This window comes from Drosophila mojavensis, unplaced genomic scaffold, assembly GCF_018153725.1.
Source record: "Drosophila mojavensis isolate 15081-1352.22 unplaced genomic scaffold, ASM1815372v1 contig_19, whole genome shotgun sequence".
Taxonomy (NCBI): domain Eukaryota; kingdom Metazoa; phylum Arthropoda; class Insecta; order Diptera; family Drosophilidae; genus Drosophila; species Drosophila mojavensis.
The window spans coordinates 5,206,946-5,233,295 of NW_025318726.1; the positions used below are offsets into that span (position 1 = coordinate 5,206,946).

The window sequence follows — 26,350 nt, forward strand, 5'->3', positions numbered from 1 at the left end:
TTAAAGCAATGGGGTTACATCAACGTCAGCACGTTCATCTGGGTCATCAATATCTTCCTCCTCCGTACCATCGAAACCTTCTCTGTATGGTTCGAAATCACTTTCCTCATTGGCAGAAAAGTCTAGTTCGTCCTCGCTCTCCAATAATAAAAATCTTGCGATTTCCGAAGGTGTCATCCCTTTGTGGATATTATTCCTAAGTAAGAAACTCTGTCGACAAAAATATATCTGTAGGTTGGCCTCAAAGACACTTAATGACAAACGCATTATTAATATATTTACCTTTGTTAACAAGTAGTTGTTCGCATATTAAAAATGTTCTTTATTAGAAACATTTGCAAATATAAAATTGGTAGAGCCGAAGGCCTGGTCGCTAGCGCTCTTATTATATACTTAGCTTTAATATTCTTGTGTATTATAGCTAACTTTGTAAAATAAAAAAATAAATAAAATTGGTATGGACACCATATACACACTTCACAAAATTGGCGAGAAATTTTAATTTGTGTATTACAAGACATGTGGAATAGTGTAACCAACCTCAAAAATCGAAAAAAATCATATTTCTGACTTACAAAAAAATTCTCATACCACTTTTTTGATACCCGTTGCGAAATAACTCCATTTAAACGGTATGTTGCATATGCAACAAGGCCATATAAAGGGTTAATCTTTACTTGCAACGTAACGATTATAATTTTTATAGCAAAAAATTTAAAAAAAATAAAATTATTATTATTACTAATAATCATAAACTGGGCTACGCTTGCGTGAATGGGGCCTGACTGCCGGAACTAGTCGGGGTTCAAGGCTTGGGGCCTGAGTCCCAAATGACCTGCACTTTTAGTAAATATAAACACTTGTGTATAAGTTATTATGTATTATTTTTTGTTTAGAGCTTCATTCCAACTTCCTAACAAAATAGGATGTTTAACAAACTCACTCAACATTGTCAGCAATTCTCGTTGGGTTCCACATATCAAATTCTATATTTTAGACACTTTCAACATCAGTAGAATATAATTTTCAAATAATATCTTACATTTGGCCTCGGTTTATTGATAATTCTTAGGGACTCTCGCATACGTTACTGTGGTTTAGGATCATTAACCTAACCTTTTATTAATTAATTTCTTTCGAAATTCAATACATTTTGGAAAAAATTAAAACTCATTTAATAATATATATATTTTCAACTGGCATTCAAATGAGAATTTAGTAAAATTTGGAGTCGCTATTCAAAATATTACAAAAATCTACGCTATCAAACAAACGGCCGGATAGACGGACATGACCATATCGATATAGCTCGTCGCCCTGATCAAGAATATATATACTGCCACGCCTCCTCCTGCCTGTTACATACATTTTCACTAAGATTAAACCCTGATTTCACATCTTTAATGGGCTCTGGGATCAAATGGGTCCGCTGTGTATATAAAGCGCATTTTTATCACAAATATAAGTTTTATGCATCAAGCATTATGCAAGTTTATTTTAGTAGCATTCATTTTTAATAACATTCAAATTTTATTATTTAGTGTATGTATTGAAATTGTCTTCAATATAATTTAGAATATATTTCTGGGGTCGAAAAACATTCACTTTCGTAACTTTTGTAACTGAGGGGCTGAAATTTTCACTTTTCCCGGAATGTTCCGTGCAAGTGATTCTTCTTTTATACTTTTCATTAAATCTCTTTCACGATTATTACAGGTTTTATCCTTTGAAAAAATACTAAGTGCTAGTTTAGATGCTTTTCCACGTTTTCCGGTACCAGGCGTAAGCTTTACCTTGAATCTGTAAAAAAAAATTTTAAAGTTAAATAAAAATATACAAGTATATACAATATACTCTAGTCGAGAGTGCTCGAGTAGATAGTACCCTGAGCCAACCTAATAAAAAATCACATTTAGTACGGCTCTAAATTTCATTTTCGTCATGCTTAAAACATAAATTAAATAAAAGACTCATTAACTTACACAGTGTAAAATATTGATATGAACTATAAATTGCCTCAAAAGCTCTAGCGCCAATATATGTACATACATATGTATGTATTCATTAGATAGATTTAAGCAATGTCTTTTATTGTCATTCTCAACTGATTAGCCATGTTAGTTAACAAAAGTAAAAAATTGATAATTAACGAAAAACGTCTTGAGTGAGTTTACATTGGAGCGAACTCACGGCGTCATAGCTTACGGCCTTCAATAAAATGAGTGAGAATAAATGAAGACTCAAAACGGAATGGAAACAAGTAAGAAGGCTCCAGTCGAGACTGCTCGACTGGGAGATACCCTGAACCCTCTAAGCTGATATTCTACTCATTCTGTACTTCTTTTATGCACACAGAGTATGAATATATAGAATGTAATCATATAGAATATGTATATTTCAAAGCACAAGTCTCCAGTACTTGAAATACGTTTTTTTTTTATTTTTTGATTGGAGGCGAAGGGCGCGTGGTATCCTAAATCTGTAAATTACAAAATGTTTGTATTTATTATATGTATGTACACAATTAATCTGAAGTCTTCAGGTCTAAAAGTGTTCAAATTACGCTGAAAAAATGAAATCAATTTTTTGATTATTTTCGATAAAAAGTTATCGATCTAAGTATCGAAAAAATATGATAAACTTTTACTGCGTATGGTACACACGAGTATGCATGCAATTTCAGCTCACCAGCTCTTATAACTTCTGAGATCGACGCACTCATAGGGACGGACGGACAGACGGATTCAGCTCGTCGTGCTGATCAAGAATATATATACTTTATGGGGTCTGTGATGATTCCTTCTGCCCGTTACATACTTTTTCTTAAAACCATTATATCCTGATTTCCTATTTTCAATGGGTTCAGGCTATAAAAATGCCAAAGCGTAAAGGCGTCAAACCACTCGAGATTTTGCACGCATTTTCTACTTCGTATTTGCTCGGCTTGACAATATCAGGGCGATGCGAGCGCTAAAACACACAGATCACATTTCCATATGCTATGCGCTACACACTACAGTCCCGTGCTACATGTATGATAATTTTTGCGTCTGTATGCGAACTTATCAACCAATGTACTCACACTCTCACTACTTCAATTCTTTTTTGCTCGGCTGAATATTCTACCTTGAGTTATATACATATGTACGAACAGCGCACTCTTTCACTCAGCCCGTTTTCGGCTTAGCTTCTATGTCACTCAACATATATACATACATATGTATATTGCAAACTGTTAAATTGAACACCGTTTTTCTGGAATTCACGCAGCACTCTAGTAAATACATACAGTGGCTCACACCTTATTTCGTGCAGCAGCATAGTAAAGCTTTGAAACCGTATTCCCGCTAAACCAGTAAAGATATCCAAAAAATTTAAGGTCTTACTTATTGATTAATCATTATATATTAGCGGCCTTCATTATTTTTCTACTATAATTAATAACATTTAAAACTAAAGAAAAATAAAATAACTGCCCTTTTCCATGTCACAGCTTATTTCGTGCACTTCACTTTCAATGACTTTATTGCCCAAAAGTTCTTAAATTATGATTTTTTTACCTCCTTTTTGTTTAATCACCTCTTTTAAGCGTCATTCCATCGAGTTTAACAATTTTCAGGTGATTTCGCTGGAGATTTTTGGCCATTCCTCCAATAGAGCCGTTTTGACGTCAATTTTATTGGATATTGACCATTTCCGAATGGCCACGTCCAATTTTGCCCACAAATTTTCTATAACGTTTAGGCATATAACATGGATTTGCCAAAGCACAAGTCTCTAGTATTTGAAATACGCCTTTTAAAAAGGTGAGGGTGAGGGGGTGGATATAGAGGTGGGGGGTAAATTTTAACAAAAACCGAACTTGCATAAAATTTGGAGACTCTAGCAATAAAGGTGTAGAAAATATAATTTTATAACTGGTTTTCGATAAGGTTTTTTATCGATAAAAAAGATCGGGATGAGTTATCGATTTTTAATGATAAACTCGATATCCGCGCTGTAAATACGGACATTAAAAAAAAATTTGAAGTCTCTAGCTCTTATATCTTCTGAAATTGACGCGTTCATACATACGGACAGACGGACAGGGCCAAATCGACTCAGCTCGTCACCCTGATCAAGAATATATATACTTTGTGGGGTCTGCCACGCCTCCTTCTGCCTGTTACATATATTTCAACAAAACCATTCTACCCTGATTTCCCATTTTCAATGGGTTCAGGTTATAATAAATGCAAAGTTTGAAGAATATAGCTCTATAGATGTACGAGCAATAATGCTTCGCTCTCACACTTTTTTTTTTTAATTTTCCTCCCATTTTTACACTATTTTTTGTACTGATGTCTACTTCAACAATAAAGTGCTTAATTAATATGTCAAAATTTAGTCATTGGTAATCAAATTACGAACTTAAGTAAATTTGAGTAAAATTATCAATACTTACTTATATTGCTGCAAAGCTTGATACGGAGCTACAACTGGTATAGCAAATAGCAGTTCATCATCATCAAATGGTACACCAGTAAGGCTATCTAGTAAGTCAGTGTCTACAGTAATGGGACTGTCGTCGATATCTTCAATTTCAACTTGATTTTTTGTGAGAATGTTTTCTGATGCTTCCACTGTAGTTATTTTTGTTAAAGAAGTAGGCTTTTCCTCTTGCCTCTCATTATTAGCTATCGGTTTATCCTTTCCTGATGAGTTTAGAATCATCATCCTTATTTTACGCTCCTCATCATCTTGATCTCTATATTTCAGTTTAATTTTCTTTAATTTTCCTTTTTGACCGCGTTTAACTTTAGAAGAACTTTTATCCGTTTCTGGAGAGCCAACATAAACCATCTCAATATTTGCTTTTTCTGACCGTTCTTTGTCTTCCCTACGTTTTTTTGTGGATTGATTCTTCTTTCGGGATGGTGCTGGTTGTATAATGACTGTATCTTCATCATTTATTATGTCTAGACTTTGTTGATCAACAGCATCTGTTTTATTTGTTTCGTCTAATAAATCAGTTTTAACAGTTATTCTACCGGTATCATGTTCAATCTTAACTTCAGTATTTGGAAATGAATTCTTTCCATATTCATTAATTGATTCACAAGCCTCGTTGATTTCATTTAGATCTGTGGATGAAATTTCTGGCTGTTCAATTTTATCTCCATTAATAATATCTTCTGTAGTTCGAATTTTCCTTTCTCCTGCATGACGTTGTAAGAAACTATCTTCAAGTTTAAAGAGTAAGCTTAGCCCCATAATAAGATGACAAGATGGCAAAAAATTTTTTTTCCCGCGTATCATAAAACTTCCTGTACCTAAATATTCTCCTGTTGGAGCCGTTTTACTAACTTGATGACTATAAACCCAGTAAGAATTTGTCACAACCTTTGCATCCCACGCTACGCTGTATGAAATAGCCATAGTGCCAGCTTCTAGTAATGTTTTGGGTGGAATTTCTTCTCCAGTTGTATTACGAATGATAACACTCGATGCGCCTTGAATGTCTGCATGAACATATATGTCCTTCGGTCGCATGTATCTATAAAACAAAATAAGAAATGAGAGTAAGAAAAAATGTAAGCCAATAGCAATGGACTTTTCATGTATTATATGAGACCATACGCAGCAGAAATTTATCATATTTTTTCGATAACTCTCTCCTACTTGTCATTAATTGATGGTTAATGGAACCATTTTAAACTGATTTGCTCACTTAATTCTTGGTAAATTATCAGTTGTTTTCCGAATTACTTTAGCTGAGTCTGGTCGACTAGAAGATCCCCTGAGCCCTGCATAAAACAGATATTCCAATCATTCTGCAATTTTTTATGCACACATACAAAAACACATACATACACATCTATAATCGAACATTTTATTTTGTTTTTTTCAGCCTAATTTGAACACTTTTAAACCTCGAGACTTCAGATTTACTGTGTATATACATTTGATGAATACAAAGATTTTATCGTTTACAGCTTTCGGATACCAGCCCCTTTGCCGCCAGTTTCAAGTACTAGAGACTTGTGCTTTGGGACGTACACACATTCTAATCATATGATTACGCTATCACCGTTTCATAAAGATAGTCCTACTAGAAGGGAAATTATTCAACTAATAAATTATCATAATATTGCCCACACTGCACTGTATGTGTGCATAAAAGATGTTCAGAATAAGTAGAATATCAGCTTGGAGGGTTTAGGGTAGTGATGTAAATTTGAATGAAAACGTCGATGTTGATGTCCATCAATGTTTTCAAAATCAAGCATCGATGTTATATTAATAAATCGGATGGAAAATTCGATTCATCGATGTATTTTTTATTTATTTTTTTTTTTTTACTTTTTACTAGATCTCTCATGGCGTTATTATTATTTTAAAAAAAAATCTAAAACTATTCAACATCAATTAATAAAAATAAAAATAAAAAAAATTAATTTAGCTTTTATAGCAGAATTTTGCTTAAGGCCTAACTTTAAAATGTTTAACATAGAGAGATATCTTATGCTTTCATAGCAGTCTTATACATTTCACTTAAATCAAAAAGAATTGCATATTATTTTAGAGGGAACAGCAGATATAATTAACGGAAAGGTACTTTTCATACCATCCCAAAAAGAAAAAAGGTTGCCTTCAAATCTGCATTCGCAGATAATGATGTTTTGCAAAACATCGATGCATCGTTCAACATCGGTATCAGCGAAAACATCGGAAAACATCGGTAAGCCTTGGTAATAAAACATCGATGCTCGATGCATCGATGATTTTTTACATCACTAGTTCAGGGTATCTCCTAGTCGAGCAGCCTCGACTGGAGCCTTCTTACTTGTTCTTTCAGTACATGTTAATAACGTTCAAAGCTATGCCAAAGCACAAGTCTCTAATACCTAAAATACGTTTTTCGAATTTGCGGATGGAGCGTGGTATCCAAAATATGTAAACTACAAAATCTTTGTATTCATGAATTCATGTATAAATGCAGTAAATCTGAAATCTCTAGATTTAATAGTACCGGAACAATATGATAAACTCGATAGTATAGGGAGACAGAAATTTCGATTTTCGACTTAACGGAGTAAAATTTATCACGACTGTATATAAATTTATTAAAATATAGGTTAGCTTGAAAAGAAGTTTATATTATATTATTATTTATATTAGCAATTACCGTGTAACTGACCACTGCATTCATTTGTTTATACACTGCGCGTCATCAGGTTGGCGCCCCCCCTTACACTTATTTTCTTTTACGTTTTTCTCTTTGCCTATTGCACGCAACTTCTTAGTTTTTGTTTTGATTTCATTATCATCATATGAGATGTCCCTCATCCCAAAAAAAATTATCTTGCTTATTTTGGCAATTACACTCACCAAATTTTTTGTGAAGCTCAAAATATTCAATATATTTATAGTATGCGTAAAGAAACAGTTTTATCTTTGGTTGAAAATCAAAGATTGAGGCATACTTTGAATCTGGACTATGCTAAAAAACAGAAATCTAATTGGCAATTTTCTTATAAATAGGGAAAATTATGGAAAAAACTATATAAGCGGCAATAATCAAGTGATTTCAGATGGAAATAGAAGAGCATTAGTTCGGGAAGCTTCGAGTTCCCACGAATCAACCACCAAGATTAGGGATAAAATCGTTATTAAGACGAGCATATCAACGGTCCAAAGAGCAAGTAAGAAAGTTAAGTACTTAAAGAGACAAAATTAAAAAAAATACACCAGTCGATATGCTGAGAAAAGAAATACGCATTAATTTTGCCCGGGCGAATATGGCGTGATCTACCCAATGGCAGCATGTCGTCTTTTCTGATGAGAAAAATTGAATTTGGAAGGAACTGATGGCTATAATTTTTATTTCCATGACCTACGCATAGAAGTACATTATTTGGAATGGTTGCCAAGCCGCTGCGGCGGGGGGTGGTGTGGCATTGGTGTAGGAGCAATATCTTACTACAGCTCTTGTAAGCTTAAATTTTTGACATCGCGCATGAACACATAGGACTACAACACCGCGTTTAAAACTGCTGTTCTGCATTTCTATAACCTGTCTGAAAACCGGCATTAGATTTTCCAGCATGCTCCAAATCAGACCGCCCGATCCGTGAAGTTCTGGCCAAAAAATTGATCTCATGGAGTGGCCACCATACTCACTCGACCTTAATATCATTGGAAACGTCTGGAGATGGTTGGTCAGGAAAGTATATGAGTCCGGAAAGCATTATAGTACAAAGACAGATTTAATCAAAGGTACTGAACACGCTTGGTCAACCATATCCTTGAATTATATTGAACAACTTTACAATTGCATTCCAAATCGAATTTTTGAAGTCATTAAAAAAAAAATAATAATAGCTTAATATACAGGTGTTATTTTTAGTAATTAACTTAAACAAATTGAATTTATCGCAGGGGTGCTAGTCTGATGACCAAATTTTTGTTATATTTTTTTTGTACATTTTACAAAAAAAATTATTAAAAATTATTCCCTATTGCTACAGTAGCCATTGTTTTTTATTTTAAAGAGAAATAGATGTAGTATAATACAAAAAAATATTAAAGATGAAGCTCTGATGGTTTAGCTTTTATTCAGTTTTGAGATTGTGTGTAAAGGGGGGCACTAACCTGATGACGCGCAGTGTATATTAAACAAACGACTGTAGTATTATCGACAAAAAAGGAACTTATTTTAACCGATTTTTTTGGCGTTGACAACTGCACCTCATTTTTGGCCAGTTCTTAGAACGAACTGAAGGTAAGGTACGGACAAAATTTTAATGCTTACTCGAAAAATGTGAAAATTAGACGGTATTTTTCGATATGCCCCCAAAGAGGCGTAACAATTATTTGTTGGTCATCGATAGAGGAGGTTACTAGTAACTCAACTATCCAAATTTGAAGCTTGTAGCCCTTAAACTGTAGAAGATATAAACTTTTACGATTTACCACGCGTCCTGTGGGCGGACATATACCAGCCATAGCTTTTTGCTCTTGGGTGGTCAGCCCGAGTCCATATATCATGTTTCAGGTCTCTAGCATCAATACTGCCCAAAATTGAAAAATCACTATATTTTTTTATATAGCAGATAAGGCTTTTTTTAACTCTTTAAATTGGAGACATACACGAGTATGTGTTCCAAATTTCTAGTCTCTAGCTTCAACTGCGTTCATACGGACAGACGGGTGGACAGCAAAACGGACATTGCACAAAACCAATATACTCATTTAACTTTCGTGAATGAGTATAATAATTTATCAAACTCCCGAGGGTATGCACTTCAATTATCAAATCAATAGCAAGAGTGGTTCTTATACGTGGATTACAAATGTGAACGAACACTCCCTAAAATAGATATTTCCACCGTGAATAGCTCCTTATGCTATTTACTCACCTTTTAACAATAAGTTCATTTTGCTGAGCATCTCTTCCTCCTATTACTAAGTAGTTCTCGGAACTAATAAACCAAAAAAACTTTTCAAACCAAAATATTTTTCTTGCTTTAGCAATATTAGATATAGTGCGTACTTCTTTTAGCGTTTGCTGTGTCTTACGCTCTGCTGACTTTAAAGCTTTCTGTGAGGCATCAATCGTTTTCTTCTCTTTAAGGGCCGCCGAGCGCTTCAAATCATAATATCTGCGAGCATTGGCCCATGCGGATAAGGCCAAATCAATATCTACTATAACCGAATCAGCATTATCATTTTCATTTTCATTTTTATATGGATCCGAAAGTAATAATGATATGTGATTGATTTCCAGCTTTAACTGTTTTATCGAACTTGCAACAATATCTCCATTGGCTTGGGCTTCTTTTACAAGCTCTTGTATGTCTGGCCACGATAATTGACTGGCTATGGCTGACTGGATTGCTAAAATAGCTTTATCCACTAAACACTGATTAGATGTTATTAATTCTGCTTTTTTTTTATCATCATCTTGTACCCTATTAAGTTCCTCTAGGCGCTTTGTATGATCTTTTTTTACATTAGAAAGCTTCTTAAGTGCTTCTCTTTCTTGCTGCAATGTTTTTATATCAATTTTTTGTGACTCTTGAGACGAAAAAAATTCATCAACTGCCTCCATGAATGTTTCATATTCCTTAAACGGTAGTTTTTTATATTGAGAAAACAGGTATGGATGAAACTCAATATTTCTATAAAAATGTTCTGTGTTTTCAGCATTTGTAAGTTTTTCTTCTTTAACTTGAATTATAAATCCTTTGGAGCTTCCATTCCGTCCAATCGCCATTATATCATAGGCGCTCTAAAAATATACAATTTTAATATAAAATAAAATGAATGAAAATATATTTTCTTGGCATTGCAGCAATGTAGATTTGATATAATCAATTTGTTGACCACTGAATTCCGAGTTCATTTAGGACACACACAATGGAGGACAAAAGTATTTTGACAACACATTGCAAAAACTCAAACCGCTCATTTCTTCGTGCTGCGAGAGGTAATGGTACCCATTGCCCTAAATATTGCATTGATAACATAACTCATTATGTTTCTATAATTATTTGCATGGCAGATTACGATTCTTTGGCTGGACAGTAATATTTTTTAAATAAGTTGAGACAAAAACTTAACAATGGTAATAGTAACAAAAATAGTAAAAATAATTAAACCCTCATAACCCTTTTAGTAACAAAAATAGTAAAAAGAATTAAACCCTCATTTAACATCTGCAAGCGTCTAGGGATCGATTTAACCAAATTTTGTAATGTTTCTATTGAAACATCCTGATAAAGTCCTGAAACCTCAGCAATCCGTCTCCTTGGACGTTCTTGATAAGTCTAAGCTACGTTTTACTTTTGCGTAAGCCTACACATTCTCTATAATATTGAGATCAGAGCGCTGAGGTGGCCAATCATATGTATTGACTTTAATATTCCCAGAAAATTTCGTTATAATATGGACCTTGTGGCTTCGAGCATTGTCTTGCTGATTTTCCACTGAGCCAGTAACCGGAATTCGATGATGATGGCCATTCAGAACACGTAAATCACTATCCTTCTTAATTTTTTCACAAATTAATATCAAATTGGAGAGGCTATTGAGACATGCGAACCCGCAGAGCATTACCGATTCTTCACCACGTTGGTACATGGGCCTCGTTTTTTGCGAATATTCTTTGGCAACCTGCTATAAATCGCTTTTTTTTTATTCAGGATACTCATAGGAACTATCGTCCATCCATAATACTTTTCCCCAGAATAATTGCGGCTTGCCTATGAAGGTTTTAGCAAATCGTTACCTTTTTAGTTTATTTTATAGTGATATTAAGGGTATTGGAAGATCTATAACGTAGAAAAATTAGCCTTCTTTCGCCGACTTGTGATAGATTTTCTACTTATTGATAGTTTATGATTATTTTTGAGTTTAATCGACATGACTTTTAGAGAAATCTTTAAGATTTGTCAGTATGATGCGGCCTTCTACCGGTTTTTTGAATGATCTTCCCGATCTAGCCTTTTTGCTTGAGTGAATCAGTTTTCTATTCTTTGTTAATCTAGTAGTAAATTGCTCATAGAGGTTCATTTTATAAGCTTGTAAGGTTTTCCACGGAAATACCTGTATTATTCTTCGTGACCGATTTATTGATTGACCGTGATTACACGGACCTAGGAAACAAATTTCAAGTCTCTAGCTCTTATAGATATAGATTCTGAGATCGACGCGTTCATACATACGGACGGACGCACGGACGGACGGACAGGGCCCAATCGACTGAGCTCGTCGCCCTGATCAAGAATATATATACTTTCTGGGGTCTACCACGCCTCCTTCTGCCTGTTATATACTTTTAACAAATCCATTATACCCTGATTTCCCATAATATATATAATATAATATATATGCTGAAAGTTTCATTAAAAATTAATTAATAATAATCAAATATTTGGCCAATTAACAAACGCACGTGCAGCCGCTACAACAGTATCGTATACGTGTGCACACATACATTCAAACGACTTCTGGAGCATTCTTTGAATCACATCAACTGTTACTTTGGTTTAGTTTTGGTAGATGGCGCTGCAGTAGTGAATACATTTCAGTTTTGCCACCGCAGCGTCCGAAAGTGAGGTGGCGTAGTGAGTAACGGCGTGACGCTCGATCGAGAAGTCGCGGGTTCGAGTCCCGATCGGTGCACCTTATGTTAATTTTTTTAATTGTTTCAATATATTTTTATATTTTATTGAGTTTTGTATTGTATTTCATTTATATTTTTAAACACATCGAAATTGAAATTTTAGCCATACTAAATAGGCATTTTTATTAGTTGGGTTCAGGGTAGTATCTCGTCGAGCACTCTCGACTAGAGTTTTCTTACTTGTTAAGTATCTCATTCTTGATAAAATGACAAAAATACAATTGTAACTTTAATCATGGAGTACATAAAACGTCAGTATGTTGTAATTTAAATTATTTAAGTTAATTAAAAATTAATGGAAATAATAGGAATTTGTACTTACCTTGATAGCCAACATAAGTTGTGGTAAATCTGCTGCCAAATCAAAAAATTGTATATCAGATGGATTTATTTCTGAACTTTTACGATTTTTTTTTGTGCTTTGTTTTTTTGATGATTCGACTTGGCCTTTCTCTTGATCCACCGAACCTCTTATTAAGTGATTTTCTAATCCATGTTCAATAAGAACATGCTCGATTACAGCTGGACCACAGTCTAGAATTGGCATTAATATGCGTTTCAAGCTATCCCCTTCATTCGAATTTTCTATAATTTCCCGCATTTCGCTTTCCCTCAGTTCACAATTTCCTATTTTTGCCCGATCGACCGGATATTTTTCACGCACTGCAAATCGTATACTCTCCCCTTCCGTGTGAGGACGTAAGATGTATAGTATTGTTTTCTCATAATCAGTTAAAATAACATTTCCACGATCATATAACTCCAAAAATACATGATAAGCAGCTTCTCCACTGCCAAATTGAAAGTCAACTATTCTATCAGCCCCTAGTTGATTTATATGCTCGAGCCGTTTATTTTTTAAGTGTTTCCTGAACTTCATGCAAAATCCCGAAGGTGCCATATTCTTTGGCCACTCAAATGAAGTCGTGTGAAAGCGAGTACCAGATTCAATCAATAAGGTAACCTTCTCCGATGATCCGCCTCCATGAAGCCGAAATAAATAAGTCTTATTGTCAATATCATATATCTGGTTTACACGTAAGCCGATTAACCTATAAGAATTATAATTATCAGTAATATCCAGTAAGCCAATTATAGTCAATAAATGATGTATTTTTCAATTTGTAGAAATTACCTTTGGAGCTCTGCGATACCACATATGATATCGTAAGAGCTAAACCGTGTTTTCATTTTTGATTGTATCGCTTATCACAGTCGTTAGTTTAACCTAAGATAAAGATAGAGTTTTTATTACACATATTTGAAATGACTTATTTAACAATACATATTAATTTCAGTAGTATAGTGCAGTAAGCATATTTAGTTTTTATTTTTATATATTGTATATATATTATATTTTTTCTAGATCCAGTAACTTAAAGATTTATTAACAGAAAACTATATTATTTAGGAAATTTATTTCATTCTTGAGAAAAAAGTATATATGAAATTTATTTATATAATTATATATTATGTAATAGTTTTTAAAGTTTGTTTTATTAAATTCAAACTGTTGTGTAATACTTATAAGAAATCGGCTCATTATTTGCTTCTTATACTTTTATAAAGCATTAACAATGAAATAAATACATATCGGATTTCTAAAATTTGTGTCTTAATGCAAAGCCATCTATGTTTATGGTTACAATTTTCTGTAATCAGTAAATACGCCTTCTTCTCCCTGTTAGATTTTCACATTTTAGATAAGTATGTCCAAAATATACAATGTTCCACTAAAGTTATTGTACACTCCAAACATTTTCAGGAAACACGATGTAACTTAATCAAATTTATTATATTGATGCATTATTTGGCGAAAAAGTGCAGATTGTCGGACCATGTCTAGCCTCATTTATTTTATATGCGTAACCAGCATTTAAATCAGGCTTGGGTTTGACCGTTACCTATTTCATATACGAGTTTTGTTCGGCTGTGAAGATTTACAATATCTGTTCTCATTCTTCTAGAGTTAGCTTACGGGACACTGACGAAGAACATTGCACATTTCGTCAACCTATATTTTAATATAAGCGTACGGATTTCTACTATATTTCCTTTCCGTTTTGCTCCATGATATACCACGTGGCAACTTGTTTTCAAAGTGATAGAAGATTACGCAGATTAGTTAAAGTGTACGCAGACTTTAGAGGTGTCATTTTCTGGATATGTTTTTTGTTTATATTTTTATTTCATTCTAAAATTTATCGAGGCTTCGGTTACTTTAGTGACACAGTGTACATACATACATACATATGTACATGTAGCAAATCCAATGACAAGTATTTGCTGCTAAGGAACTACGATCAGAGATTCTATTTTGTCTGTTCTACACCTACTTTAATCATAGACAATGTAGAACTGAGCACACTTCTGCTCTGAATTTTAACAGCATATAATCGCTACTTACAGTATAACTTTTGACAATTCTTTATAAATGAAAGAATAATTTGTATTCACATACATACAGCTGTTTGTTAACCACATGTACAAACATATGTAAGAATATCAATGAACTCAGAGTTGCAAAACTATCGATAGATCTAACAGCGCACAGTGGGGCCTTTGCTCATTTTGCGTTACAAAATTCATAACATTTGATCACTGACCATTGGCACTGACCAGAGAACACATAGACTAGACATGTAGAACAAATGTTTCTACAGCAGAAAATGTTAAGTCGGTCGACCACTATACTTAGTATTTGCTCGGCTCGGTCGGTGGAGGCTCGAGCAGTGAAAATAATGCACGACAAAGTCAGTGCGCTGCAAGCGCTCAAACGAAATGGTCCCATTCTTATATGAAGCACAGCTATGCGCTTTTTGTCCTTCTCTCTCTCTCTCTCTCTCTTTCTCTCTCTCTCTCTCTCTCTCTCTCTCTTTCTCTCTCTCTCTCTCTCTCTCTCTCTCTCTCTCTCTGTCTCTCTCTATAGTCGCTCAAATCACCGAACTCAGCAGCGCACAAAAGTTGAAATTTGTTGGCGACGATCCCAGCTCTTTTCTTTTGAGTGAAGGATATACCTAAATCATAAAAGCGTTTGTCACACTCATGCAAACAAAATGTAAGCGTTTCGATGGTTTTTCATGGGAAGGGTATAAAAGCATTGATACGCATAAAGAATATGAATTCGCGACGGGCAAGCACACACACATTAGTGTTGTCATAAAATCCGCAAAACAGAAAATTATCTAAAATATTCGATGTTTCGATAAGAATTTAGTGAGCCAAGCGGCCATTTTTTTCAATAAAACTATCGATTAGAAGGCTTATAGATATTTCGATTGTAGATCTATGTGTATATATCGAACATCTCAATAATAATTATGGAACGGACATCTTCGGTTGTGAACATTAACGTGTTATTTTTTGCAAAAAGTCGCGAGCTAGCAAAAACTTCACGAGCTGAATTTACTGTTGAACCTGTGGTAAAAGCGGGCAGCTTACTGATACAATTAATTGAATCTTTCAACTTGAAAACCATAAGTGATAATCTGATCATAGCTCATAACGAAAACTACATTGAAAATCTGGAAGCAGAGATATATCTCTGTAAAGGTGATGAAATTGCTGTGATTCCGCCTATAAGTGGGGGATAACGAAGTATAAAGCTCATCATGGACCACATTAAGCTAATCAGAAACAAAATTGACATAAATCATATACATCAACTTATAATTGATCAAAGCTGTGGAGCTTGTTCAGTTTTTGTAGGAACAACACGTGACCATTTTGAAGGGAAAAAGGTATTATCTTTTGTTTGTATTATTTCAAATACGTACATACTTACTGTAATGATACAAATAATAAATTACAAGTATAGTGGATATTTAATGATTGAATATTGTTTTTGTTATACATCGAATAATCCGTCGAATATTTCAATTAGAGGAAGATTTATTTATTTTCTGTCAGTATACAGTGGCGAGCACGTATGGATACATGTTGGCCAAGTCAACGTTATAAAAAATTCATGAATCTGTCTAAAATTTTGGAAATAGATTGATTTGATATATTTAAATAAGATGGTAAAATGATTTGTTTCACTTTTTGATTATACATTCAAGTTTTTCAGATGGATACATAAAAAGCTATGTATCAACTTTTGCTCCCGAGGAAGAAGTCGTATTTCAGCAGGACAATGACCCCCCGTACAAAGAGAAAATCGTTAACAATTACTCGATTATCAAAAATTTTGTATAATGGTGTGGCCTACTCAAAGTCCAGACCTAAACCCCATTAAATATTGATGGGCCTTGGTTAAAAAAAGGCTCGCAATGTAAGATATACCACCAACTGGGTTTTGGTGTCGGATCCAGGCGGAGTTGAGCGAAATTCCGCATGCCTCTTTTGGAAAAGTGGAAAGTATGCCTAAGCGCATTGCTAAAGATCTTTAGTATATATTTTTAAAAAGTTTAAAACGAGCAAAAGTGGATACATAGCTCTTTTTATGTATTCATCTGAAAAATTTGAATTTAGAATCAAAAAGTGAAACAAATGTTTTTATAGGCACTTTAACATCGACTTGGCCACATGTATCCATACGTGCTCGCCACTATATCTGTATGTCATGCCACTGTATAATTATGTACATATGTATAACAATTCCGTGCAATTCGGTCCGCTTTTTGTTCATTCATAAAATTTTTCGTTTAGCTGAAAAATATTTTTGTAAATGTAAAGTAAAATAAAAGTGCGCATTAAACCTAAACCCCTAAAGGGATTAGTTTGAGAGAGTGATACTAAAAACTGTTTAAAATATTTTAATGGAGATATTTCACATCAAATCTAACAAGAAATAGTTTATTTGCCAACGTTAACATTAGATTAAATTAGTCTCACAATTAGCTGAAACGAAAAATACTGGTCTATTTCGAAATATCGGGACTCCAATATATTAAATATAACAATTATTTAAAATTTTTTAATGTGCACTATTTAAATTTTGTTTTTTGAATTTTGAAATATGTATTATTATTCATATCTTGTGGTTTTAATTGTATAAGAAAGTCTGAACTTTAGTATAGAGTTGAAATATTTGTGCATCTGTTTTCTGTATGTATTTTATTTTTTAAAACCCTATTGGAACATAAAACTATGTTTTAGATAACGCGGAATTACATAACGCGCAATTCTTCTGGAACGTAACTATCGCGTTATACGAGGGATACCTATATAAATATTCTTGATCAGAGCGACGAGCTAAGTCGATTTAGCCCTACCCGTCTGTCTGTCCGTATGTATGAACGCGTCGACCTTAGAAGGCATAAGAGCTAGAGACTTGATTTTTTTTAAGTCCATCCACAAGAAAAGTTATTAAGAACTTAAGTTCCAATAGTAGGCACTAGAACCCTGCACGAATGCGTTTGAAACGCTAAACGAAACACGCGTGTTTTGGTAGTGTTTGCTGTCTCATGTCTCGTTTTTTTCAAATAGTGTAAGCCCAAGCATCGCGGACGACCGAAACAAAACGAGCTATGCTAACATACCGAAAAGTTCGGTATGTTAGTGTTGCTAGATTAGACTATTGAATTATTACTATTGAATACAGAAACACATTTTTATTTAGAAATGAAAATAATAACAAGATTTTATTCATATAAACGTAATTTTATAAGTAAAGGATTTATTTTGTATACTCATTCACGAAAGTGAATATTGGTTTCGTGCAATGTCCGTCTTGCTGTCCGTCCGTCTGTCCGTATGAACACAATCTATATCGTCGCTATTGAAGCTAGAGACTTGAAATTTGGAACACATACTCGTGTATATCTCCGATTTATAGTGTTAAAATTTTCCCGATCCGCCCACTTGGGGCGTGGCAAATCGGAAAATGCATTTTCCGATATACTAGAAATCATGTTAGTTGAAGAGCTAAAAAGCTGAAATTTGGTATGTAGGTCCGCGTCGACCACCCAAGATCACGAGCTATGGCGGATATATCTCCGCCCATTGGGGGGCATGGCAAATCGGCTAAAACTGTATCTCCTAAAGTTGTAAACCTAGAATGCTGAAATTTTGCACGTCAGCTAATGTTATGATTCTATAGAGTCAAAAGACAATTTATAAGTCTACGCCCATTAGGGGCGTGGCAAATCGGACCTGAAGATGCAGTGATTTTTAAAATTCTGCTCTATTTTGGACATAATTGATGCCAGAGACCTCAACTTTTGTATATATAGTCGGGCTGATCACCCAAGACCAAAAAGCTTTGTCGGATATATGTCCGCCCATAGGGGGCGTGGCAAACCGCAAAAGTTGATATCTCCTAAAGTATAATAGCTAGAAGCTTCAAATCTAGAGAGTTAAGTTACCAGTAACCTCCTCTATCGATGACCCAAAAATAATTTTAAACATCTCTTTAGGGGCGTGGCATATCGAAAAATACCCAGTAATTTTCACATTTTTTGAGCATAAGCATTCAAATTTTACAGTTAGGGTACCGTTAGCTTATTCTAAGCACTGACCAAAAATGAGGTGTCTACGCCCAGTGGGGGCGTGGCAAATCGGGGAAAACAGAATTTTCTACAGTATTAGAGCGAAACTTAGCTACTAAATTGCTGATAAGATGTGTATGAGTATTCCTCAGTCGGTAATGCCCGACTGCAACGTTCATACTTTTTTTTATAGTCAACAATATGAGGAAAGGTGTGACTGAAGGTCATTGTCATATACTTTGAGCAATTTAAGTGCACCTGGTTAGCCACACGCCAATGATAAAATGCAATAAGGTCATTTTGAAGGTGTATACCTAAATATCGTTAAATGCAAAATAGAGCTAGGACGGTCATTTATAATAAATAAGAAAGCTCTAGTCGACACTGTTCGACTACATTCCCTGAACGCTTTGAGCAACTGATATTTCTATTATTATTCGTTTCCATAGCTCGCAAATAACTGTTAACACTTTTTCGTTGTTTGCAAAAAAGCGTCTTTCACTGACACAGTCAAAAAAACTCAGACAGAAACGGTTTTTGTCGCGTCTGGTTTAGCTCGCTCGCGCTCTGAGGGAGACAGTTATTTCTGTTTTCGTTTCCTCAAGTCAAACACTGATCGTTTGCTTGAGTTAAATGAAGCAAACGGTAAGTTGCGTTTGTATGGGTAATCACGCGCGATTGCTGCGTTCTTTTTGTATGTATGTATGCGTGTATTTACATGCACACGAAGGCAAAAACAATTTCTGCTGAGTTTTTTAGTCAAAGTGTTTTTTGCTGAGAGTCTTTGTGTGAGGGAAAATCGTGTTAGTTTTACGCGACACTCATGTGAGAGCGTCACACGAATGAGTCATTGCATTGCGTCTGAGCGAAACAGATGCTAAAGAAAACAGAGAGTGACGCTCAGAGCGAGACGTGTCTGCACAATTTTGTTGGTTATGATGCGAGGAAGAGAATCAACTCTCATTTGCAAGCTCTGTTCGTTTCTTTTCTGCTCACACAAGAAACAGCACATGCACATCACACGCACATACACAGATACACACAAAGGCATGCATTTGTCAAAGCACAAGTCTCTTGTATTTGAAATACGCCTTTTACAAAGGTTATGGTGAGGGGGTGGATACAGTGTTGCCGAATCAGCTATTTTGTAGCTAGATCTGGCTACTTTTTAAGGCCGATTGCTACAAAAATTTTCAAACAGCTATTAGCTACAAATCTGGCTATTTTCAAATATTAAATTTAGCTAAAATGCAAGCGAACTTATAACAAAATTCGCTTCGATACTTTTTAAATGTAAATGTAAATGTAAATTTAAATGTACTGAGCTTTGTGTAGAATTAATACTACAACTGAAGAATAGATAAGCTTTCTAATATGCTATGCAAAATTCATTTCTTATCAGTTTTTATACCCTGACCCATTGACGCCATCATTTTGTAAAAAACGCATTTCAAGTACTAGAGACTTGTGCTTTGGAATGTACACACATTTTAGCCATATGATCACGTTTTGAAAGTTTCATTAAGATTGTATGTCCACAAAACATATGGATTACGCCGATATGGCAAATGTTGCTATGAGTATAGCGTTCCACCCAACTACCTTAAAAAGGCAAATTATAAAAGCGACAATGGTGAAAATGACGAGCTGGTGGTCATAGATGAGATATTATCAGAATTAAATTAATAAAGTTGACTTTTTATGAAAAAACAGCACTGTTTTCTTTTTTGCTACTTTTTCAGCTATTTTAGAAGAAAGTTGGCTACTTCTAGCTACTTTCAGCCTTCGGTTTTGCTACTTTTGCTGAAAAAGTTTCGGCAACACTGGGTGGATATATGGATGGGGGTTAATTATAATTATAACATAGAAATTATATAAAATACGTATGAACCTATATTTATAATTGGCGACTCTAGCTCTAAAGGACATATAATTTTATAACTAATTTTCGATAAGGCTTTTAATTGATAACAAAACGAGTAAGAAAGCTCTAGTGAGACTGCTCGACTACGAGATCCCCTGAACCTTTCGAGTAGCAGATATTTCAATCATTTTTCGCGACTTTCTGCTTACACAAGAAACACACACAGGCACCCACGCATAAACACGCATGGGCTGCAATGTGAACTTACTATCAGAACTTAATAGTCGAATAACTTTTCTTGTGGATATACCATATTTTTGAAATACACCTTTTACCAAGGTGATGGTGAGGGGGAGGATATAACAAAATCGAAATTCTATAAGTACATATAAATCTACATTTAAAATTTGGAGACTCATTTCACTTTACATTTATTTATTTTTTAGCGTTGTGATAGTTGTTTGTTACTTGTGGAATATAATTCATATATATAAGTGAAAAGTATGAAATTCAAATTCTTTATAGGTGATATCATTGGAATATGAAGCCTATGAGAGCATGGCTTTAAAAGAAATGGGAAAGATCTGCTCTGAGCTAAGAATCCGGTGGCCAACTCTAAAGCATATTGCGATATATCATCGACTCGGAAGCGTTCCTGTAGCTGAAGAAAGTGTAGTGATTGCCGTTTCTGCGCCTCATCGCCCAGCGGCATTGGAATCGGTTAGCTTTGCTGTAGACAAGCTGAAATCGAGTGTGCCTATATGGAAAAAGGAAATATATGAAAATGATCAAATCGGAGAATGGAAAGCAAATATGGAGTGCCCTTGGCCCCGTAAGAAACTATAAACTTTTCAATTGTAATAGATAAAATGATTGTGCATAATATACCCTGAAAAGTTAAAAGCGATTTTTTTATTTCCTTATATCTCTTTTAATTTATAACAGAATTTACTGAAACATCTTCAAACGCCTTTGAATATTCTTTATGCAAAATTGAACGCCAGGTAGAAAATATTTCTGAAAGTAAACTTGTGCAAATCAGGGTAAGTGACATTGAGTTGACCAGACGGATAAAATGTTTTTTGAAAAGGAAACGGGATGAAATTAATCTGCACAATATAATAGACTTCAAGCAACAATTGAGAGATAGTCCACGCGCAGAATCGATGCTACCAAAAGATTCATGTGCGCGTACTCAAAGTATCCTTGTAAAGCAACAACAATCAATCAGTCATATAAAGGGTAAGAGTATCTATATATACAGTCGACTCTTGTTATTTCAAACATGCGATATTTCGAACTTCTCATTAATTCAAAGCAATCACGAGTCCCCTACTCTCTTATTTCATATTTCAAATTATGTAAAAAAAAAAAAAACCATTGCTAAAACGCGGTAATTCGTACTCATACGGTCAGACACTCGACAATTCAAATTTTGTGAAGTTTCTTGGTGTGCTAGCAAGAACTTTGAATTTGAATTTTGGACTCCTCTAAAACTACCTATACTGTACGTGGTTGCGTGTTACGCATCTGCAAAACGAAAGTGATATATCAGGAACTATTTCTCCTTAAAGAAAATTATTGAAAAGCTTGAGCTATATGCTTCGAAGCAAACTAGTATGAGTTTTTTTTCCAAAGATTAATTAATTTGAACATAAGTACATTACGAATATCTAAAATATCAGCAGTTAAAAAAAAAAAACCCCTTGATAATTTGAAGCTTTATTTATTTTCTCTCAACAATTTTGAACCATTTACTATATTAAACACTCGAAATAACGAGAGTCTACCGATAATAAATATACATATATATTATTTACACCGAAACAAAATTTGCTGAATTTTATTGATTATATTATTGTAGTGCACCGCGCTTTTGAAGATAGGAGACAAACACGGCCTGACTATTCCTCTCAATTAAATAAGCTAATGGCTACAAAACATAAACACTGTGAATTGGTTAAAAGCAATGTACTAAAAAATGCGCGCCTTCAAAATATAGAAGAATATATGCGTATTACTCCGGACGACGAAGACAATATTTATAATCGCATTAAAAATATAGAAAACAGAATTTTAATACTAGAATCTACTTCTCCAGAATATAAATATTATGTGAGTACTTACTTTTTAGTTTCCAGTACAAGTTTTTTAATTTTATTGAATTCTTCTATTTTTTAGATAAAACTTGGAAAGGAGTCAAACAATATAAACAAAAAAGAATCGAAAAAAGGATTGTATCAGTCTGATAGGTTAAGTGAATTTATTTCGGGTATTAAAAGACAATACGAACTGTAACTAGAAAAGAAAAAGTCGTAATAATATCTTCTAAATACAACAAGAAAGAAGTCTCCAGTTGAGAGCCTTCGTTTGTAGATGGACAATCCTAATGAAACGTATTTTAAGTACTAGAGGCTTGAGCTTTAGAATGCACACGTTCTGATCATGTTCTGAAAGTTTAATAAAGATAATCTTATTCAAGAGCAATTGTCTAACAAATAAATTCTCATACTTTTGGCCACACTGCAACCCAAGCTCAGTCGCTGCTAACTCTCCAGTTATAATTAGAATATCAGCTGGCAGGGTTCAGGGTATCTCCTAGTCGAGCACTCTCGACTAGAGCACGCTTACTTATTTACGTAAAAAATTACAGTGCTATGTGAGCTAAGCTTACTTATGTAAAGAAAGGATTAACTTATGATAGTCTTGAAAAAATTATCAGGATAATATGATCACAAATCAAATCTTATTATTAATTATTAATTTTTGATTGTTGTGGACCATTTGGTGGATCTCTGCTGAAGTGCCCGCCAAGCTTCAGCTAGGATAACAGAGCACGGTCCGAAAATGTGACGTCACAAGAGAGCTGTTAGTTAACATTAAAAGTAACGGGACTGCTCTTTGCGCAACCACTAGCCACAGAATACACAGACCGGACACATAGTGTCTTATTTGCTCGGCTCCTCACTTTTGGGTTCGGGCTACGAAAGCACAATCATTTCACTTCATGCACTCGACCGTCGACTATTGAACAAAAGATGCCACTATCTCACCCAGGGGCGACGTGCTGAATGAAGTCGGTCGAAATAATGCATTACATAAGAGACGTAAAGTAATGCATTACCTATGAGATTTTTTTTCAGCGCATTTGTAACAAAGAAATTGAAAACGACTACTCGTACGAAAGAATCATGCTGTTGTCAACTTCGTTTTTGTATGCACCTTACCCTCTAATCAACAAACGGTTTTCGTCTTCGCTTGGTTTCTTTGTCTATGCCTATTCCTTTTGTGCGTGGAGTGTTAATGTGTGAAAATACAAGTGCATAATTGTATACATACATATGTAACACGTCACTTTTCTGATTTTGCTGAGCCGTGCGGGCGTAATTCTGAAGGAAAGTATTTTGCAGTGAGTTATAAATATAAATATGCTCTATCTGGTATGTTTGTTATGAAAGTAATGGAGCTTGTAATCGATCTTTTCATGCACATAGGCGACAAGTAATCAAGGGAGAAAATAATGGGCATTTCCACCACTGCCCAGCGTATACTTTTTAAATATTGTAATGCAGAATTTCCGCAGCCTGAAGGAAACGCATCATTCAATGTTAAAATCGCTTATGGGTTAGTAATGAGCTATTGACAAAAACGAGAGTAAATTTTAATTTAAAAAAGCCTATACAAAGTACAGGATATAATTTCAATAGTAACACCAACCCGATGGGGGTATTTTATTTGCCAGTCCGGCCGGCTATGCCCACGTCTCACAGCCAAATATGGTCAGTGATACTATTGAAGCTATGAAAAGAAAGTGTTAGTAAGAAAACTTAAAAAAATAAAATATTAAAATGTAGGTTATTAACTATATCTAACATAATTAAAATAATTCTGAAAATAATAAAAAAAAAAAAAATAATAATAAAAAAATAAATAAATAATAAAAGGAGTTAAAAAAAGAAAAAAAAACAATAATAAAAAAAGAAAAAAAAAGATAAAATAAGAAGAGATATAGTATAGAAAAAGAAAAAGGACGGTAATAAAAGGAGTTGCAAGAAAAGTTAATAAAAAGAATAAGAAATAATAAAAAGAAAAGAGTAAGGGAAGAGCCAAAAATAGAGTATAAGAATAGAATTGAGAAATAACTAACACAACATTAGCAGCAAAAACGTATGCCAATGCTTATGCCTGGGCATTGTGAGTGATTTCCCTAAGATAAGCTGATAGTAAACTTTTTATTTTAGGAAGAGAGAGCTCTAAGGAAAAAACGTGATAATATTTAGTAAAATTAACACAAAGAACATGAAACGCACTGTGCAAAGAATAATCTCTAGTGCACACAGGTAAATGAAGCGGACGATAGTGTCTAGTTGCTCGGGACGGAACCGAAAAATTTAGACGACCCAACAAAGAGGACGAATCAATATCACCACTAATCAATTTATGCAGAAAAACAATTCCTAAAATTGTTCTGCGATTGGTTAGCGATGGAAGATCAGTTAGCTGGAGCCTGCTATGATAAGACGGTAATCGTAAATTACTGTCCCATTTAAGGTCTCTTAAGGCAAAGAGAAGAAACTGTTTTTGGACCAATTCGATACGATCCTGATACAGTTTATGTTGCGGAGACCATACGACAGAGCAATACTCTAAGATAGGACGCACAAGCAAAGTAAATAAGCGCTTGGTAGTAAAAGGATCTTTAAATTCCTTAGACCAACGTTTAATAAAGCCAAGCACACTTTTGGCTTCATTAATGATGGTAGAAATATGAAGATTAAAGTTAAGTTTACAGTCAAAGAACACACCAAGATCTTTGACTGTAAAGATGCTTCGTAAGGAAATATTGCTAATTTTATAATCAACAATTAGAGGAACGGTACGACTGAAGGTCATTGTCATACACTTTGAGCAATTTAGGTCCAGCTGGTTAGCCACACACCAAAGTTGAAATGCATTTAGGTCATCTTGAAGGTGATGATGTCCATTTGCCGTGGAGTATGGAAGGCAAAGTTTTACATCATCAGCATACATAAATATAGTGGAATACGAGATACAACTAGGAAGGTCATTTATAAAAAGGGAAAAGAGCAATGGGCCCAAATGGCTACCCTGAGGTACACCAGACGAAACAAAGATAAGTTTGGACATAGCTGTTCTCAGCAAGACTCTTTGGGTTCTACCCGTTAAATAGGATGAAATCCAAGAGACAAGACTGGGTGAAAATCCTAAGCGTTCAAGCTTAAGAATTAGTATGTGATGATGTACTGAGTCAAATGCTTTACTGAAGTCCGTATAAATAACATCGGTTTGCATTTTTTTAGAAAAGCTGTCATTAACAAGCGAAGTGAACTCAAGTAAATTAGTGGACGTTGATCGATTTTGAACAAAATTATGTTGAGATGGTTGAATAATCGATTTGCAAAAATGCTGCAAGGCCGATGTTATGATTTTCTCAAATAACTTCGGAATAGCAGATAATTTCGCGATGCCTCTATAATTGGAAATATCAGATCTTCCACCTTTTTATACACTGAACCCATTGAAAATGGGAAATCAGGGTATAATGGTTTTGTGAAAAGTATGTAACAGGCAGAAGGAATCATCGCAGACCCCATAAAGTATATATATTCTTGATCAGGACGACGAGCTGAGTCGATATAGCCCTGTCCGACTGTCCGTCCGTCCGTCCGTATGAGCAAAAGGATCTCAGAAGATATAAGAGCTAGAGAGCTGAATTTTGGCATGCATACTCGTATATACCATAGGCAGTACAAGTTTGCTTTATTTTTTCGATAACTCATCCGATAACCTTTTTATCGAGAATAATCGAAAAATCGACTTGGTTTTTCCAGCCTAGTTTGAACACTTAGACCTGGAGACTTTAAA

At 34.5% G+C, this 26,350-nt stretch overlaps 3 protein-coding genes across 11 annotated transcripts; 2 read left to right on the plus strand and 1 right to left on the minus strand.

Annotated features, from left to right (window-relative positions):
- Positions 1–1,462: 1,462 nt before the first annotated feature.
- LOC6572026 (nuclear export mediator factor NEMF homolog) lies at positions 1,463–14,679 on the minus strand. 6 transcript variants are annotated; one of them, XR_006356715.1, is made up of 7 exons: positions 14,577–14,679; positions 13,305–13,397; positions 12,492–13,221; positions 9,402–10,273; positions 4,445–5,536; positions 3,561–3,777; positions 1,753–1,800 (listed from the first exon to the last, which is right to left on the minus strand). XR_006356715.1 is itself a non-coding variant. In XM_015166151.3 (6 exons), the coding sequence occupies exons 2-6, from the start codon at positions 13,358–13,360 to the stop codon at positions 1,602–1,604; spliced, it is 2,949 nt and encodes a 982-aa protein (XP_015021637.1). In that variant the 5' UTR covers positions 13,361–13,397; positions 14,577–14,679; the 3' UTR covers positions 1,463–1,601. The 6 variants fall into 6 exon arrangements, 5 of the variants coding, with proteins under 5 accessions (XP_015021637.1, XP_001998180.2, XP_032584140.1 ...); XM_015166151.3 differs by lacking the exon at positions 3,561–3,777 and having other exon boundaries at positions 1,463–1,800; XM_001998144.4 differs by lacking the exons at positions 3,561–3,777; positions 14,577–14,679 and adding an exon at positions 13,694–13,785 and having other exon boundaries at positions 1,463–1,800.
- A 783-nt stretch (positions 14,680–15,462) lies between these two features.
- Positions 15,463–15,767, plus strand: LOC122756875 (molybdopterin synthase sulfur carrier subunit). The gene has a single exon (XM_044007660.1). It carries the CDS (start codon positions 15,490–15,492, stop codon positions 15,760–15,762), a length of 273 nt encoding a protein of 90 aa, XP_043863595.1. The 5' UTR covers positions 15,463–15,489; the 3' UTR covers positions 15,763–15,767.
- Positions 15,637–22,951, plus strand: LOC6572025 (molybdopterin synthase catalytic subunit). Of its 4 annotated transcripts, none has more exons than XM_015166148.3 (5): positions 15,637–15,721; positions 20,990–21,296; positions 21,410–21,706; positions 22,329–22,579; positions 22,646–22,951. In XM_015166148.3, the coding sequence occupies exons 2-5, from the start codon at positions 21,023–21,025 to the stop codon at positions 22,760–22,762; spliced, it is 939 nt and encodes a 312-aa protein (XP_015021634.2). In that variant the 5' UTR covers positions 15,637–15,721; positions 20,990–21,022; the 3' UTR covers positions 22,763–22,951. The 4 variants fall into 4 exon arrangements, with proteins under 4 accessions (XP_015021634.2, XP_032584141.1, XP_015021635.1 ...); XM_032728250.2 differs by lacking the exon at positions 15,637–15,721 and adding an exon at positions 15,781–15,909; XM_032728252.2 differs by lacking the exon at positions 15,637–15,721 and adding an exon at positions 19,205–19,245.
- The last annotated feature ends 3,399 nt before the right edge of the window (positions 22,952–26,350 follow it).